This window comes from Gorilla gorilla, chromosome 12, assembly GCF_029281585.2.
Source record: "Gorilla gorilla gorilla isolate KB3781 chromosome 12, NHGRI_mGorGor1-v2.1_pri, whole genome shotgun sequence".
Taxonomy (NCBI): domain Eukaryota; kingdom Metazoa; phylum Chordata; class Mammalia; order Primates; family Hominidae; genus Gorilla; species Gorilla gorilla.
In genome coordinates this window covers 53,669,463-53,688,663 of record NC_073236.2, presented here as the reverse complement: position 1 = coordinate 53,688,663, position 19,201 = coordinate 53,669,463, and the positions used below count along the sequence as shown (strand labels likewise).

The window sequence follows — 19,201 nt, the reverse complement described above, 5'->3', positions numbered from 1 at the left end:
TTTCTTCACCAGCCTTAGCCACCACATTTGGGCACTCTTCTGTTAGGCAAGCATACCGTCAACTCCCTACTATCCAGGGCATCCTGAGGCAAGCAGTTTTTTATCTGTGTTCACGGATCATCATACATTGGGGCTACATTGAATAGATCATCATGAAGTCATACTGAATGAATGTTGATAATCCCTTTGGCCCTTTAGACTTTCTAACCTCACTGGAAACAAATAAAAATAAATGTTAGACTTCATCTTTGTCTCCAGAAATACTGTTGGGAATTCTGTTACTGAACTTACACTGGATCTTGCCTATAAATGTTTTACTGAAGGGGTTGGAGAAAGTTCACACTTTGCCTTTCTTTTACAGAAGTGAGTTGCTGAATGAGCTTATGGACAGTGCAAAAATGTCTAACAGCCCTTCCCAGGCCATTGAAGTAGTAGAGCTGGCAAGTGCCTTCAGCTTACCTATTTGTGAGGGCCTCACCCAGAGAGTAATGAGTGATTTTGCAATCAACCAGGAACAAAAGTAAGTGGTCACCATGAAGCATAGTTTGTAAAATGGAGACCTTTCGTCCATCTGCCCATTCAAAATGTTCATAGCTTTCTGTCCCTTCTATTTCCTTTCAAAAAGTCAGAATGTAGTAATTTAATGACTATTTCATTTGTCATGCAAGTCAGGAAAGCCTATAGATTTGACTGTTAGAACCTTTTTGTTTCTAATATAGTTTAATGCAGCTGCAGGGTCCCTTTTTCTGATTTCAAAACTGACAGGCTATAGGTGAGTGTCAGAGACACCGAGAACCCCAGCACCCAGTTGAATTGCAGTGTAATCCTCCATTTTCTTTTCTTAACAGGGAAGCCCTAAGTAATCTAACTGCATTGACCAGTGACAGTGATACTGACAGCAGCAGTGACAGCGACAGTGACACCAGTGAAGGCAAATGAAAGTGGAGATTCAGGAGCAGCAATGGCCTCACCATAGCTGCTGGAATCACACCTGAGAACTGAGATATACCAATATTTAACATTGTTACAAAGAAGAAAAGATACAGATTTGGTGAATTTGTTACTGTGAGGTACAGTCAGTACACAGCTGACTTATGTAGATTTAAGCTGCTAATTTGCTACTTAACCATCTATTAATGCACCATTAAAGGCTTAGCATTTAAGTAGCAACATTGCGGTTTTCAGACACATGGTGAGGTCCATGGCTCTTGTCATCAGGATAAGCCTGCACACCTACAGTGTCGGTGAGCTGACCTCACGATGCTGTCCTCGTGCGATTGCCCTCTCCTGCTGCTGGACTTCTGCCTTTGTTGGCCTGATGTGCTGCTGTGATGCTGGTCCTTCATCTTAGGTGTTCATGCAGTTCTAACACAGTTGGGGTTGGGTCAATAGTTTCCCAATTTCAGGATATTTCGATGTCAGAAATAACGCATCTTAGGAATGACTAAACAAGATAATGGCAGTTTAGGCTGCACAACTGGTAAAATGACTGTAAATAAATGTTGTAATTAGTGTACACGTTTGCATTTCTGTTAATATAGCCGCTGCCATAGTTTTCTAACTTGAACAGCCATGAATGTTTCATGTCTCCCTTTTTTTTGTCTATAGCTGTTACCTATTTTAGTGGTTGAAATGAGAGCTAGTGATGACAGAAGGATGTGGAATGTCTTCTTGACATCATTGTGTATTGCTGGTAATCAAGTTGGTAACGACTACTTCTAGCAGCTCTTACCACTATGACTTAAGTGGTCCTGGAAGGCAGTAAGTGGAGGTTTGCAGCATTCCTGCCTTCATGAGGGCTTCTACCACTGACCACTTTGCACGTACCTGGCTCCCAGATTTACTTAGGTACCCCACGAGTTGTCCACATAAGCAGCTTCATCTTTACCTTGCCAGAGTTGACAATTATGGGATACTCTAGTCTACTTATACTTGTGTTCCCATCTGTCTGCCATCCTCTGAAGGCCAGGACCCAGTCATACATCCTTAGAAACCAAAGTATGGTTTTTGTTTTCTCTTGGAATGTCAGGTCTTAAGGCATTTAATTGAGGGACAAAAAAAAAAAAGCCGATATAGTAGCTAGCTACTTAAGCATCCATGGGTATTGCTCCATATCAAAGCAGATTTGCAGGACAGAGAGAGTAAATTAGCCTTCAGTCTTGGTTTACAGCTTCCAAGGAGAGCCTGGCCACCTGAAAGGTTAACTCGGTCCCTTCCTGTCTCTAGTTCATCAGCACCTGCAGATGCCTGACTCTTGTTAGCCTTACTATTCAATACAGTCCTTAGATTCACGGTATGCCTCTTCCTATCCAGGCACCAATTCTCAATCACCATGTTGCTCTGCAGCTAGAATTGATAGGAGAAAATCCATTTGGGTAGATGGCCTATGAATTTGTAGTAGACTTTCAAAATGAGTGATTTGTTAGCTTGGTACTTTTAAGTTTGTGGTACAGATCCTCCAAACCCATACTCTGAGCAATTAACTGCCTTGAACATAGAGAAAAATTAAGGCCTCACAGGATGAGTCTCCATTCTCTGTAAATGCTTATTTTATCATAGTCTTTAGCCTCTACTATGAGTAAAATGTTCTCTTCGGCCGGGTGTGGTGACTCACACCTGTAATCTCAGCACTTTGGGAGGCAGAGGTGGGAGGATCACTTAGGTCCAGGAGTTCGAGACTAGCCTGGGCAACATAGTGAGACACCGGATCTACAAAAAAAATAAAAAGCCAGACTGGCGGTATGTATCTGTGTCCCAGCTAATTGGGAGGGTGACATGGGAGGATTGTTTGAGCCTAGGAGAGGGAGGTTGCAGTGAGCCGTGATCGCACCACTGCACTCCAGCCTGGGCAACAGAGCAAGACCCTGTCTTGGAGAAACCAGAATTTTGGAAGAGCAAATGGGGCTGAGTGCGGTGGCTCATGCCTGTAATCCCAGCACTTAGGGTGCCAATGGGGATTACCTGAGCCCAGGAGTTTGAGACCAGCCTGGGTAACAGTGAGACGCCCCTCCCTACAAAATATTTTAATAATTAGTTGGGCGTAGTGGTGCATTCCTGTAATCCCAGCTACTCTGGAGACAGGTGGAGGGGATTGCTTGAGCCTGGGAAGCTGAGGCTGCAGTAGCCATGACTGCACCACTGCATTCCAGCCTGGTTGACAGAGTGACCCTTGTCTCCAAGAAAAAAAAAAAGCAAATGGGATTAAGGACTCTCATGGAATGGGAAGGGGAAGGGGAGTCTTACTATATGTGGAATAAACTTGCTCAGTGTTGCCACAGAGTTACATTACCAATGTGTAGAAGTCAGAAACTAGACTTCTAGTTTGGTTCAACATTTGAGGGTTGTTTTATAGCCTGATCAAAGTATTCAAGAGGTTGGATGGCACTCAAAAGATTCTACATGTCTAGAATCAAACTCAAATCTGGCACGTAGGTGCTTCTTAGTAAATGCTTAATGAATGCCACCAACTCTGCAAAGTATTCATTGATTTTGAGACCTTAGTCATGTTGCTACTAAAAGTAGGGCATATGACCGCCTAAGAAACAGAACTTCGAGAAGTCCTAACGTAACCACAGTAAAGCAGACTCCCCTTTCAGCAACCTCAAAGCAAAAAAAAAAAAAAAAAAAAAAAAAACCAGTTAGCTGCTATATAAACACTACCAAGCACTAGGCTTAGAGGAAAAGATGTCAGATTGTACTGTCACTGGTTATGTACCCATATTCTCTAAGACAGGGTAGCATTTGTCTTTCAAACTGCAGGGTTTGAAATCAATTTTTGTGGGTGATTGCAATTTTTTAATGAAATGCATTAGAACATCTAAGCACGTCACCTACAGTTTTGTGATGGTGCATTTTTGCATTGCAATATAGATCTGTGCATAGATATATGCATTAAGTGTAGCAAATCGTGATGTAAATTTTTTACTGCTGGTCATGGTCAAAAAGTAAGATATGCTAGGAAATTGAGTCACTAGGAGCATGGATGTATAAGGCAGGTTTTATAGAACCATTTAGATTCAACATTAATGGTAGAGTGGCATTTTACCAAAAAAATGGGTGTATTTGATTTGGGTGCTGTAAGGCAATTTGCTAGGACATGGGATAATCAGATTACACAAAATCTAGGCAGTGAACAAGTCTTCATCCTGGCCCAGGAAATAGCCTATTAAAAAATGCTGTCCAGGCCAGGCACAGTGGCTCACACCTGTAATCCCAGGACTTCGGGAGGCTGAGGCTGGAGGATTGCTTGAGTTCAAGACCAGCCTGAGCAACACAGTGAAAACCCATCTCAAAAAAAAAAAACCAAAAAAACTGTCCAGCTGTGGACTTTCAGGATTCAGGACTGCTGGGGATCAAGCCCAAGGATGTTTTTCAGAGCTCTGTGATTTAAGATGCTCGAAAAGAAAGAGTGTCCAAGAGGAGTAAAGGTCATGACAGAATTTACTCCCAGGACAATCTAAGTTCTGCCACAAGTACCCGTGGTGTCTGTTGCTGCAACAATGGCCTCTTCACAAGCTCTTGCCTCACAACCCCTGCAGAAGTCCTTCAACAAAACTAATAATAGACTAGTGAAACCTATTCCTCACATGGGTAAGAGTTGCAATGGGCAGGTGACCCTCCTCCCTGCCCCCATCCTTTGCTTCCTCAAGCTCCCTGCCAACCTCTGGATACATCAATGGGAAGGAAACCAGGGAAGCATAGACCTATAGTACAACAGGGGTGTAGTGACCACTGGACCTGATGAAGCAAATCTGCCTGACATTTAATACGCCTTTTTATTTCCCTTCTGTGTTAAATCAAATGATCTGTTCTGCACTGAGCCAAGCAAGTTACTTTTAAAACTGGTGGCACAACTCATTTGGGACTTGGAGACTGCTTTTATCCAGAACCTGTTAAGAGAACAGGGGATTTAAATACAAAGGAATATGAAGGTGGTCTGCCTTAAAGACAGTCTAAAATTAGGTTTTAGTTTGTTACATTATTTTGAAATATTAAACATGAAAATGTTAAATCAGGATGTGTGAGTTTTAAGATGTTGAACACTGTCCTACATCAGTGAGGAGGGAGGCAATAAAGTAATTTCAGACTAAAACAGATTGAGGATGAAACCAAGACAGAAGTGATGATTTGGCTTTTTATGATTTTTGCTGTGGAAATGGCAGTCGTGTGACTTTTCACTTGCAGTTTAAATGAAAGGGTGAAGAGAAGCCTACCTGCCCTAATGGCTCAGGGCTATATCCACCTCCCGGATAACCCTGGCCCTTGGGACTCCATCTCCTTGAAGTAGCACTGAGAATCCAAGAAGAGGCTCCGCTGCTTTTTGCATGTTACTGAGTTACATCTCAGGAAGATTTTTAAGCACGAGGAAGGAAAATACAGGCCTGGTCAAGCAGGGTCCCCTTTTCAGTATCATCTTTGTTCCTAATAAGCAATCAAGGGGGTGGGTGTGTTGGCTGGTAAAGGAACTACTAAGATTCAGAAGCTTGTAGTCTTCATTATTTTGTTTTACAGGTTAAAATAAACCACTTGGCTGGGCACGGTGGCTCACACTTGTAATCCCAGTACTTTGGGAGGCCGGGGTGGGCAGATCACGAAGTCGGGAGTTCGAGACAAGCCTGGCCAACACAGTGAAACCCCATCTCTACTAAAAATACAAAAAAATTAGCCGGGCATGGTGGTGGGCACCTGTAATCCCAGCTACTCGGGAGGCTGAGGCAGGACAATTGCTTGAACCTGGGAGGCAGAGGTTGCAGTGGGCAGAGATTGCGCCACTGCACTCCAGCCCGGGCGACAGTGCGAGACTCTGTCTCAAAAAAGAATAATAAACCACTCAGTATTGCTGCTTCTAAGTTCAGACAGATAATCACATCTGAAGGAAGTTATTTCAGGGCTCCAAGAGAAACTTAGATTTTCTTATAACCTATAATATTTTACATATACAAGTAGAATAGAAATTATAAGCATTTCTAATATGACAAATAGGGAAGTTTAGCTTTACAAGTAATGTATTTTGCAATTTCGTGCCATTCGAAAAAGGAAGACTGAATTTAGAACAGTCCTATTATCTCCTAATAAAAACTTAGTATCCCCTAGGTAGGTGCACAGAGTGCCTCTGCCTTTGAGATGACAGGCATTAATCTCAGGAAGGAACACAAAGCATGTGTTCCAATCAGAAACTATATTTTGTTGAATTAAGTAAATCCACTTAGGAGGGAATATAAGGACTACTGACAACATTAACACAAGCCAAAGGTGGACCAATATATCCCAAAATCAAAGGACAAGGCCAGTGCCATACACCTACAGATGCAGAACCTGCCCTTTTGTGATTCCAGATGTGTTGCTCAGATAAAAGTGCCTCCTCAATTTCTTTGTGAACACACAATCCCCAACAAACAGTTGTAATTTTGAAGAAAGTTGACATTTTTATGTAGAGATGGTGGTCTTCATGGAGTAAAATGATTTGTTAGTGCTTATGCAATATGACAGTTGTACTTATCTTTAGAAAGATGAACTGAGAAAGTTCTCTGGGTTTTATAGCAATCTACATCAAATACACAACAAAACTATTTAATCTCTTCATTAAGATTCCAGGCTCCCCATCCCCCCACTTTGAAGGGATTCACAGCCCAGGTACTAGAAAGAACTAAGCTCCATTACCAGTGTTTTAGAACTGTCAGCTGTGACCCATAGAGGGCTGCTGAATTAACTGGTGGGTAGAGACCAACATTTTAACAAGTCACTAGAACGATATATCCCCAATTATAAATACATGTGGCACTTTGGCTTGTATATTACTCTTTTGAGTCTGAGCAGCAGGAATCAATTCACCAAAACCTTCAAAGGCAAAAAGCAGGCTGTGGATTCTGGTGATGCAATTCACAGCCTGGAAACTGTGAGCTAGAAGTTCCTACTTCTGCTGTTGTTCTCAAGGATATTTTCTGTACATACAACAAACTAGAATTTTTTTCTTTTGAGACGGAGTTTTGCTCTTGTTGCCCAGGCTGGAGTGCGATGGTGCGATCCTGACTCACTGCAACCTCCACCTCCCAGGTCCAAGCGATTCTCCTGCCTCAGCCTCCCAAGTAGCTGGGATTACAGGCATGCGCCACCATGCCCAGCTTAATTTTGGATTTTTAGTAGAGATGGGTTCTCCATGTTGGTCAGGCTGGTCTCGAACTCCCAACCTCAGGTGATCCACCCGCCTCAGCCTCCCAAAGTGCTGGGATTACAGGCGTGAGCCACCGCACCTGGCCAGAAATGTACTTTTTGAAAAGGGATAAGATACTCAGTTTTCATCTTGTTGCTTTATTCAGTTTGCTCCGAGGGCAAAATCAACAGTAGTAGAGATCACAAACATTATTTTGATTGGCCTCACAAGCCTCATCAGTAAAACCTGAAAAAACAGAAAATGTTACACAAGTTGCAAAGAAAGCACACCTGGAGTTCACTGACATGATAGCAAATGGAAAGAATATAAATGCAACAGGTGTTAACATTTAGAACAGTACTTGTAAACCCGCTCATTTCTAGACAATTCCGGGACCCTCGCTGCGAACCCTTCATCTATCACTGCTGATTTCCTTTGACATGAAATATGACTTTATGAAAATCTTCCTAAACCTCACTCTGGCTGCACTTGAGTGGTTCCTATTCCTACGGCGCTGGCATATGCTGTCAGGATTTCCACTATCTGTTTCGTTTCTAGGGTCATTCGGGCTTCCTTCAGCCAGTCCTGTGCCACTCGTCTGGATTCCCCCTTCAGCTGATTGACAAACTTTGCTGCTAGCTCCAGATCACCATGCTCAATGCAATAGGAAGCATATGACAGTAATTTAAATGTGTTTATATCCTCAGGGCAGAGCTCCGGGGGCGGCTTCAGTTGCTGAGGCGGGAATAGGAGCAGGGACTGTAGGTAGGAGAGGAAGTACTGGTACAAGCTATTTCTGGTTTCATCAATCATTGCTACCCTTCGGGCCAGTTTTTGAACAGCATAGAAACGGGCTCTAAGGGTCTCTTCACTGTACACTCCACGGGTCAGGGACTCTGGAGGGATAGCTGCGGTTAAAGCTTGGGTGAATTCATTATCAGAACAGTTGGCTTTGATGGCCTCAACTGCACTACCCAGCGGGATAGTAGGTGTTTCTGCAGATGAGGTCTTCATGCTGTACTTTAATGCCTCCACTGAAAGCCAGAGTTGGTGGGCTTTTCTGGCTTCCTCTTCAGCAACTGCATGGCCTACAAAGAAAAAAAGGCAAAGCCAAACACTTTTCTCTCCATCTGACAACATACATCCACAGAACTGATGCACATTCAACAAGCTACATCTACACATGTGCAAGATGAGGCCAGAGAGAGTTTCTTACAACCCCACCCCCACCACTTATTTCTGGTGTATTTTCCTAGCTGGCCTCTTCATATCAGGCAGTAAAGTCAGAAGTCATTCACATCTGCATGATATCTAATCCACATATTTTTACCTTTACTAGTTGAGAAAGAAACATATTATTTAAATTAGGCTAAGACTTAATGCTAAGGCCATCAGAAATTTTCTGCAAAGAAATGGGAGACTTCAGGGCCAGGCACAATGGCTCACGCCTGTAATCCCAGCAATTTGGGAGGCCGAGGTCGGTGGATCACTTGTGGTCAGGAGTTCAGGACTAGCCTGGCCAACATGGTAAAACCCTGTGTCTACTAAAAATACAAAACCTAGCCAGGCGTGGTGGCACGCACCTGTATTCCCAGCTACTCAGGAGGCTGAGGCAGGAGAATCGCTTGAACCCAGGAGGCGGAGGCTACAGTGAGTCGATATCACACCACTGCACTCTACCCTGGGCGACAGAGCAAGACTCTGTCTCAAAAAAAAAAAAAAAAAAAAAGAAATGGGAGACTTCAAACGAACTTAACAGACTACTGGATCTTGAAATTCCATGAGTATTGAATTTATTTTTATTGTTATGTGACAAAAAAAGATTCCATAACATCCTAAAAAAACCCATTTTATTAATACCCTCATTGTCATGACATTTCTCTTTCAATGTGGCACATGGAGGCCTCAGCATAAATACTGTCCATTTGGTAGTTGGACTCGGCAAATCACCACCTCCAGATAACCCACCAAGCCTGTGGAAGGCAAGCATGGGACCACACTGACCCCTAGCCCTTACCACCCAGGCACATGCGACATAGCCAAAGGGTACTGGGTAAATAGCCTTGTAAATGGTGATTTTGTGTTTGTCATACAAGGTATAAATTTCTAGTTATATAGATTTTGCCATTACTTTTAATGACAAAAACTGCAATTAAGTAGAGTGATTAGTATTTTTATGTCCTGATGTCAGTACATGTACCCCATTTTCCCTATAAAATTATTTTAATAAATTATGCTGAGGAAAATTATCTGTAAGATAACATAGCTTATGCTTACTCTGAACAGCCTGTTCGATTCCTCTGAGTCTGGCATAGGCAGTATTTATATCCAGAGTAAAGTTGTCAACTTGCTCTTGACTGAGACGACGAAATTGTAATTCTTGTTCAGAGAGTTTCTCAGACAGGTTCTGAAATAAAACAAATAGTTCCAGAAAAAAGTGATACTCAATGCATGTCATGTAACTGTGTAATCTTCCAGCAACTACTTGCTGAAGCAAAGAGGGCCTTAGAGTTGTCACGAAATTCCTACATTTTGTGTAAAGTTTCAAAAATGTCCTGACTCATATTTGATGTATATAATTTTTTTTTTTTTTTTTTGAAATGGAATCTTGCTTTATTGCCAGGTTGGAGTGCAGTGGCACAATCTCGGCTCACTGCAACCTCCGCCTCCCAGGTTCAAGTGATTCTCCTGCCTCAGCCTCCCAAGTAGCTGGGATTACAGGCATGCATCACCATGCCAATTATTGTATTTTTAGTAGAGATGGGTTTCACCATGTTGGCCAGGATGGTCTCGATCTCTTAACCTCGTGATCCGCCCACCTCGGCCTCCCAAAGTGCTGGGATTACAGGCGTGAGCCACCGTGCCTGGCCAATGTATATAATTCTTTACAGGTTTACTGATGGAACCTAATATTAGAGGAGGCATACCAAGAGAAGAGAGAAGGCTGTTAAAGTCAGAAACAAACTGCCAACTGTATTTTATTTTTGAGACAGAACCTTGCTCTGTCATCCAGGCTGGAGTGCAGTGGCACAACCTCAGCTCACTGCAACCTCCACCTCCCAGATTCAAACGATTCTCATGCCTCAGCCTCTGGAGCGGCTGGGATTACATGCATGCACCACCACGCCCAGGTAATTTTTGTATTTTTAATAGAGACAGGGTTTCGCCATGTTGGTCAGGCTGGTCTTGAACTCTTGGCCTCAAGCGATCCACCCGCCTCAGCCTCCCAAATTGCTGGGATTATAGGTGTTAGCCACTGTGCTCAGCCACAAATTGTCAGCTTTAGAAAGTAAATTATCTGTACTGCAAACCTAAACATAATAATTAGATTAAATTATATTCCAATATCTTGTATTTAAGAGCTTATACATTAATTTTTCTCAGAAAAATATCCATCAAATAGAATTTAAAATACCTTTTCATACTGACATACATTGCGATTCTCTGGAAGATTTTACTTAGAAAACTTCAATATCTTCTTGCAAGACAAAGTAACAAGTTAATATTACTGTAAATGATTTCTTGAATAGAAACTATGATTACAGGCATCCTGATAATTTACTGGGATTTCAAAACTTCTCTGGGAAATTACCTCAGTTATAAAAATCTAAGCAGTACCATGCCATCTATAGGAGGATGATACACATGTCAAATATTACTGTCTGCATTCCTGAAATCCCCTTTACCAACTCTCCTTAAAGCTCTGAAGATTCCAAATGACTATATATTTTAAAAACACATCTGATCATGAACACACAGGTACACCATTATGTAAAAAGAAGCAGTTTTGTAGACATACAAGGAGATTTCCAAATCTTCGACATCCTCAGAGTACATTAAAAGGAAAGGAGAGTCTCTTAATCCTGTCAGGAAGAGGGGTGTGGCTGAAGGGAGTCCAGGTCCTCACCTGCTCAAATTCAGACTTCAATTCCTGTTCTTGTACCCTAAGGACATCTCGCAAGTGATCAGTGTGGGCAGCTGCCTGTCGGCGAAGCTGGGTTCTCATTTCATTTTCCATGGCATCTCTGACTTCTTCTATCTGTGAAACCAAACATAATAATTATTAGTTTTCAATTCTCCACATATACTTTTAGGAAAACAGAAAGACCACTATCAACCATAACAACAGCAGCTTCCATATCCTGAACGCCTCTAATGTGCCAGGCATGTGTACACTTCTACTTCTCATGTGAAACGGAAAGCTAAACCATGGAAGGTGATTCAAACAAGATCACACAGCTGTGGCAAAAACCAGATTTCAAACAAAGGTCTCTCTCACCCCCAAACTTGTGGTTTTTCCACATCACCAGGCTGCCTCTCATATAAAACACTGTCATTTCCTGAATCACATGCTCCTCTGAGAAATAACTAAACCCAGGATATGAAGAAAAGTAACTATATACTTGGAATCAAGTGTAGCTTTACTACAACCATCTGTGTGACCTTGGGGAAATGATTTATCTTCTCAAATCTCCACTTTCTCATTTGTGAGTAATAATGCCTACTTTGAAGAATCATTAAGAAAATTAGTTGGCCGGGCATGGTGGCTCACACCTGTAATCCCAGCACTTTGGGAGGCTGAGGCGGGCGGATCATGAGGTCGGGAGATTGAGACTATCCTGACTAACACGGTGAAACCCCATCTCTGCTAAAAATACAAAAAAAAAATTAGCCGGGTGTGGTGGCGGGCGCCTGTAGTCCCAGCTACTCGGGAGGCTGAGGCAGGAGAATGGCGTGAACCGAGGAGGCAGAGCTTGCCGTGAGCCAAGATTGCGCTACTGCACTCCAGCCTGGGCAACAGAGCAAGACTCCGTCTCAAAAAAAAAAAAAAAGAAAAGAAAAGAAAATGAGTAAGTATCTGGTAGTTATTGACATAGACTTCTAAACAAAGAAAACTGCTTATTTTTAAATGAATTTAAATTCAACATGGGCCAAAAAAAAACAAAAAATATACCTTGCCTAACAAATAGCCATAAGTCACTTTACAAATTACTTAACACTGATTACCTGAAATCCAGAACTTATTTTTTCTCAGAAACAATATAATAAATCAATGAATCCATTCAGTCAGTGCATAAGTATTTATGAAGTGCTAGCCCTGTGTGCCAGGCAGTGCCTACTATCTGTATGGATCCAATGGTGCTTAGGGCAGACGAACTTCTTGCTCTCACAGTGTATATCTCAATGGAGGCAGCAGACAGTAAACAAAAAAGACATCTCAGATTGTGATACATATTTCTACATATGACTTTGAGCAGGCAAGGACCTGTTGTGAAGCATCAACACCCCTTCAACCTCCTTTTCCCCCACCTTACATTTAAAATAAACAGGGCAACATAACAGAAAGTAATACAGAGGCTCTACTTTGGACTGAAGGGATAGGAAATCTCAGTCTTGCTAACAAAGTGACATCTAGGCTTAAAACTTAAGCTTAGAGCTCAAGGTTTAAACAGAGAGGATAGAACAACGTACTAGGCAGAGAAAACATAAAGGTCCCAAGACGAAAGATATAGTCAAGGTACAGACAAAAAATACCAGGGTGCCTGGAGCAGTGAAATGGCTCATGGCATGCAGCGATCAAGAAGCCTTTTGGGTACTGGTTAAGAATTTGGAATTATATTAAATGAAATGGGTAAGTCCATGGAGGATTTCCAGCAGTGTAGTGTCTGATTCGACTATGTTTTATTTGCCTGCATAAATAGACACAGAAAGAAGGGTATGAAGAAAGGGGAAATTGGCTGGGCATGGTGGCTCACACCTGTAATCCCAGCACTTTGGTGTTTAAATTCCTTGGGGAAGGCCGGGCATGGTACCTCATGCCTGCAATCCTGGCGCTGTGGGAGGCCAAGGCAGGTGGATCACTTGAGGTCAGGAGTTCGAGACCAGCCTGGCCAACATGGCAAAACCCCGTCTCTACTAAAAATACAAAAATTAGCCACGTGTGGTGGCATGCGCCTGTAAGTCTAGCTACTCAGGAGGCTGAGAGACACAAGAATCACTTGAACCTGGGAGGCAGGGGTTGCAATGAGCCAAGATTGCACTACTGCACTCTACCCTGGGCCACAAAGACAGACTCTGTCTCGAAAAAAAAAGAAAAAAAAAGAAAGAAAGAAAAAGAAAAAATAGTGGAAGCTGTTAAGATGACAGCTTGGGCTAAGGTGGTAGTAATGGAGTGGACAGATTTGGGATTTATGTTGGATGCAGAACTGGTAGGATCTGTGGGGCAACTGAATATGAGTTGATGGAGGAACAACAAAGCATGATTTGGGCTGGAATAGCTGAGCAGATTGTTCAACTCAGTTTATTTAGAGAGAAACAAGTTGAGGGGCTGGAAGACAGGTTGGAGAGAATAAATAAATCTGTTTGGAGCATGATAAGCATGAAATGACTACTGAAAATCAAGCTGGAGATACCAGGTAGGCTGCTGGATAGGAACCTGAAGCCAAGGCAGAGGTCAGAGCTGGAGATAGACATTTATCAGGTATAGATGGTATTTAAACTTCCAAGTCACGGGACTCAACAAGAACACTTAGAGACAGTTCAGATGGATAAAACGTTTCAGAACTAATGCCAGGTATGCCACTATTTGAGAGGCTGAGCAGAAAAGGACGTTAAGGAGTGGCCAGCAAGGTAGGAGAAAGGCCAGAAGAGTATGGTGTCAGGGAGCCTAGGGAAGAAATAGTTTGAAGAAGGAAGGAGTGGCCAGTAGTACTGCTAAGAAGACACAAAGGTGGGATGAGTAGTTAGGTTCCCAAATCAGCCTGTGGACACCTATTTAATAAATGGTGTGCCCAGACAGAGGACTAAAGAAGCTATTTCACCTGTTTTTTAACCACCAACCACTTAACAACAATAGCAGAGAAAAACATACTCAGACTCCAACAAAGATTCGTTCAGCACTGCTTTAAGGGACAGAGGCTCAGCTCCACTGGAAAGATGAGCTAGATAATCCCGGATACCAGTAGCTTATTACTTTCTTACACTTCTGCATCTGCTCAACATAAAGGAACTCTGCTTGATCACTCCTTTCCTAGAAGTTCTGATGAGGAGAATGAGGACCTAAGCTCCATTCTAAAGGTCAGCTGGCATGACTTATATTCAATATCCTAAAGCCAATGACTGTATTTTTTTTTTTTTTTTTTTTTTTTTGAGACAGTCTTGCTCCATCGCCCAAGCTGGAGTGCAGTGGCACGATCTTAGCTCACTGCAACCTCTGCCTCCCTGGTTCAAGTGGTTCTCCTGCCTCAGCCTTCCGAGTAGCTGGGATTACAGGCGCGAGCCACCACACCCAGCTAATTTTTGTATTTTTAGAAGAGACGGGGGTTTTGCCATATTGGCCAGGCTGGTCTCGAACTCCTGACCACAAGTGATCCACCCACCTGGGCCTCCCAAAGTGCTGCGATTACAGGCATGAACCACTGCACCCGGCTGAGCCAGTATTATTTCTACAAGTAAACAATCAAGTTAGAGTCACTTTAAATGTTAGGCAACAATTCTCATTTCTCTTACCTTTCTGTCCTGTTCAGCCTGTATTTCACTTCTGTGATGTTCTAATGCTTTTGCTACTGCAGAGTCAAACGCCCGCTTTTCTTCCAGCTTTTGTTTCTCCAAGGCTAACGTGATGTGCTGCTTTTCGGTGGCCTTCTGTTCTGCCAGCTCTCTGTTCAGCTGATCAATACGACGATGTGCATGAGCAATGAGGGAGTTCAGATCATCAGTAGAGAGCTTGTCAGCTAAGCAAAAGAGCATGTTAAAATATTAATGATGTCACTGAAATTATACCTCATTACAAGGTAATCTGCATCAACTGATTATAATTTAAGAGCAGTAAACGAAAGTAAAACTTAGCTAACATGAAAAGAGATTAAAAATTCCCCAGTTCAATCAGAAATTGGCTCGTGTCCAATAAGGTATTTTCAACCCCTGGCAAAATTCAGGTAGGCCTTCAGATAATCAGTTGTTTTCCAGGAACCCTCTTTTAATCTGAACTAATTATAAATGGACTTTCTCATTTACTGTAACTTTGCCTTTAAAGACAAAACTTATATATACAATTACGTCTATATTTTCTTTCAGGCATAACTCTAATTAGTTATAACAGGCATCCAATTGAAGATTCTTTTCTGCTAAAACTAAAAATCAAATTCAAATTCTCTCAGACTTTTCCTTAATAAGTTTTTTTACTTTTCTTAAACACATATGATCTAGATTAAATCCCAACACAGCAACCAGAGCTGTCCATCAGAATCACTGCAAAGCTTTTTAAAATACACCCAAAGATTCTCATCTAGGCTTAAACCAATGTTTGTTTGTTTTTTAAATCTCAATCCAAAAATGTAGCAACACATACACAGATTAAGAATTATGGCTCCAGCCAGGCACAGTGGCTCACAACTGTAATCCCAGCACTTTGGGAAGCCAAGGCAGGCAGATCACCTGAGGTCAGGAGTTCGAGACCAGCTTGGCCAACCTGGTGAAACTCCGTCTCTACTAAAAATGCAAAAATTAGCTGGGCATGATGGTGGACACCTGTAATCCCAGCTACTCGGGAGGCTGAGGTAGGAGAATTACTTGAACCCAGGAGACAGAGGTTGCAGTGAGCCGAAATTGTGCCACTGTATTCCAGCCTGGGCAACAGAGCAAGACTCCATCTCAAAAAAAAAAACAAAAAAAAAGAGAGAGAATTATGGCTCCACCAGCCAGACACAGTAGCTGATGCCAATAATCCCAGCACTTTAAGAGGCCGACACGGGTGGATCACTTTAGGCCAGGAGTTTGAGACTAGTTTGGCCATCATGGTGAAACCCTGACTCTACTAAAAATACAAAAATTAGCCAGGCGTGGGGGCACATGCCTGTAATCCCAGCTACTCAGGAGGCTGAGGCACGAGAATTGCTTGAACCCAGGAGGCGGAGATTGCAGTGAACTGAAATTGTGCCACTGCACTCCAGCCTGGTGACAGAGCAAGACCTTGTCTCAAAAAAAAAAAAAGAATTATGACTCCATCACTTCTTAGTCTTTTGGCTAAGATGAAGTGAAGAATTATGGCTCCAACAGCAAAATATGGAATGTAGGAAATTCTATATGACTAATGACTCAATTTCTTAATAAATACATTGAAAAGCAAAAAACAAAAAGGGGCAAGAGATTTATTGACTAAACTCAACGTGGAATGTCTACGGGTATCGATTCAAATAAAAAACTGTAAAAACTCATTCTATGAAATAATAGGGGATATTTTAACACTGAATGGACATTTGGTGACTAGGGAATTGTTACTAAGTTTTAGGTGTGATAATAGTATGGTGATGTTTTTGAAATATACTGAAAGTATTTACAAGTGAAAGAATGTGATATTTGAGTCTGCTTCTATATAAGCTGAGGAGGAGTGGGAATAGATGAGACAAAACTGGTCATGTACTGATGGCTACAAAACTGAGTGATGGGTCCTGGAAGTTCTTTAGTTTTCTTCTTACTTTTTAATGTTTGAAATTCTCCAAAGTAATCAGTTACAATCCATATTACACACACACACACACACACACACACACACACACACTTCACATCTATAGGATTCCAATCACTTGATGAAACATTTTCATTCCTGAGAGCATTCGGATGCCAAAAATATCCAATTCAGATTTATCATGTGACATAATTCTACTTTATATCTATTTAGATGGCTTTGTGTAAGAATCATAGGCACAACAAAAAGACTTTAGTCTCTTAATACCCAAAACAAAAGACTTTAAACATGAAATATACATAATACTCACCTAAGTCTGAAACACCTACAAAGGAAAAAATAGAACAGTTTGAAAAAAAAGAATGCACATACTTTAGTTATTGATCATTAAACAGAAATATCTAAAAGGAAACAAGAAGGAATCGGAGACTAGTACCAGGAAAAGCTATTTTAATACTGGAAAATGAAATGATACGGCTATTTTCTAAAATTTAAACTGTAAAACAAGACAAATCAAGGTAAATAACATTTTGGAAAATAAAAGAATCATTGATATTAATTGCGGTTTTGGTTTCAAAGGACTTATCTCTGTTTCACAGTAATCAACTTAAATTTTTTGTTTTTTTGTTTTGAGACAGAGCCTTCCTCTGTTGCCTAGCCTGGAGTGCAGTGGTGCAATCTCAGGTCACTGCAACCTCCACCTGCTGGGCTCAAGCAATCCTCCCACCTCAGCCTCCCAAGTAACTTGGACTAGAGGTGTATGCCACCATACCCAGCTAATTTTTGTACTTTTTTGTAGAGAAGGGGTTTTGCCACGTTGCCCAGGCTGGTCTCAAACTCCCGGGCTCAAGCGATCCGCCTTCCTCAGCCTCCCAAAGTGCTGGGATTACAGGCATGAGCCACTGCACCCAGCAACCTAAACATTTCTTTTTTTTTTTTTGAGACAGAGTCTCGCTCTGTCACCCAGGCTGGAGTGCAGTGGCGCAATCTCAGCTCACGGCAACCTCTGCCTCTTGGGCTCAAGGGATTCTCCTGCCTCAGCCTCCCAAGTAGCTGGGACTACATGCGCCTCCCACCACGCCTGGCTAATTTTTATATTTTTAGTAGACGGGGTTTCACTATGTTGGCCAGGCTGGTCTCGAACTCCTGACCTCAAATGATCTGCCTGCCTCGGCCTCCCAAAGTGCTGGGATTACAGGAGTGAGCCACCATGCCCAGCCTCAACTTAAGCATTTCATAGAAACTATAATTTTCTTTTATCCCTCGCATTTTCATTAGTTCATACAGTATTTTACTAAATCACAGTTTTGACTCTCTGTTCACAGTACCAGGCCTCTCTTAACATTTCAGATACTTAATACATTCAGTTCTTCTTTGAAATTTTTAAAACAATGAATTCATACTAAATTTTCATTTAACCTGTGCAAATTAAAGAACTACAATGGCCTGATTTGAGAGTAAAGGGAAAAAATGGCATTCTGTATAGTTTGAATGATGTCCCCCACCACGATCACAAGTATCACAAGTACCCAGTGTGAACACGTGACAGGAGAAGGGGAAAGCAGCCAGTCGCAGCTACTGCCTCTCAGGATGAGCTGCTGAACATCCTGGTATGAACGTCCTTTTTTTTTTTTGAGACGGAGTCTCCCGTTGCCCAGGCTGGAGTGTAGCAGCACGATCTTGGCTCACTGTAACCTCCACTGCCCGGGTTCAAGTGATTCTCTTGCCTCAGCCTCCCGAGTAGCTAGGACCACAGGCGCATGCCACCATGCTTGACTAATTTTTGTATTTTTAGTAGAGATGGGGTTTCACCATATCGGCCAGGCCGGTCTTGAACGCCTAACCTCAGGCAATCCACCCATCTCAGCCTCCCAAAGTGCTAGGATTATAGGCATATGCCACTGCACCTGGCCAGTCCTGACCTTCTTAATAACCTTTGCATTCAACAAGTCCAAAGACAGGTATTTTTCATCCAAGGGGCTCTGAACATCAACTGACTAAACATCACTCCCTCCTACACCGTCAATCTCATAAAAATAAAATTTCCTCCTTATTATGGTTACATCATTCCTCTTCTCAAAAGGCCAAAAGGGAGTCCCGTGCTGCTGATACAAATCATTTAGGCAGAGAATAGTGAGGCTAGTGGGGGAGAATGAAATCCCGGCTCTTACCTCAACCTTACGCAAATTACTTTTCTGTCTCAGTTTTTTCATCTATGTAATTGGGATCATAACAAAATTTGCCTTGTAAGGCTGTTATGAATTTCAAATAAGTTAATATATGTGAAGCACTTAGAACTCAGTGCCCGGTACAAAATAATGCTCAATACCACTAGCTATTATTACGTTTGGAAACTTGCTCAGCTACAGATAACACAGAAAGAGTACTGGATGTAGTGAACATCATCAGGACATTTGTCGTTTAGGGAAATAATAAGAGCAATCCCAGAACTTAAAGTATAATAAAAAAAATAATGACAATAAGAGCAAAATGCCTCATAACACAAACCAGTACTAACAAATTTGGTTTAGGTCTTAGTGCGTTCTGATTTCAGAGGTGAGGACATCCACGGAGGGCTAGGGTAA

General features: G+C 42.0%; 2 protein-coding genes across 3 annotated transcripts in view; one reads left to right on the top strand and one right to left on the bottom strand.

Annotated features, from left to right (window-relative positions):
- Positions 1 to 1,516, top strand: part of PTCD3 (pentatricopeptide repeat domain 3) — a 33,572-nt gene extending 32,056 nt beyond the window's left edge. Inside the window, exons 23-24 of the mRNA XM_004029561.4 lie at positions 362 to 520; positions 849 to 1,516. Coding sequence (XP_004029610.1) covers positions 362 to 520; positions 849 to 939 — 250 coding nt within the window. The 3' untranslated portion in view covers positions 940 to 1,516. The remainder of the gene's footprint in view (positions 1 to 361; positions 521 to 848) is intronic.
- A 5,776-nt stretch (positions 1,517 to 7,292) lies between these two features.
- IMMT (inner membrane mitochondrial protein) overlaps positions 7,293 to 19,201 on the bottom strand; it is a 52,408-nt gene continuing 40,499 nt past the window's right edge. For both annotated transcript variants that reach the window (XM_019020829.4, XM_055378170.2), the window contains 5 exons: positions 16,927 to 16,941; positions 14,660 to 14,883; positions 11,058 to 11,189; positions 9,428 to 9,557; positions 7,293 to 8,238 (listed from right to left, as the gene is read on the bottom strand). In XM_019020829.4, the coding sequence (XP_018876374.1) occupies positions 7,625 to 8,238; positions 9,428 to 9,557; positions 11,058 to 11,189; positions 14,660 to 14,883; positions 16,927 to 16,941 (1,115 nt within the window). In that variant the 3' untranslated portion in view covers positions 7,293 to 7,624. The remainder of the gene's footprint in view (positions 8,239 to 9,427; positions 9,558 to 11,057; positions 11,190 to 14,659; positions 14,884 to 16,926; positions 16,942 to 19,201) is intronic.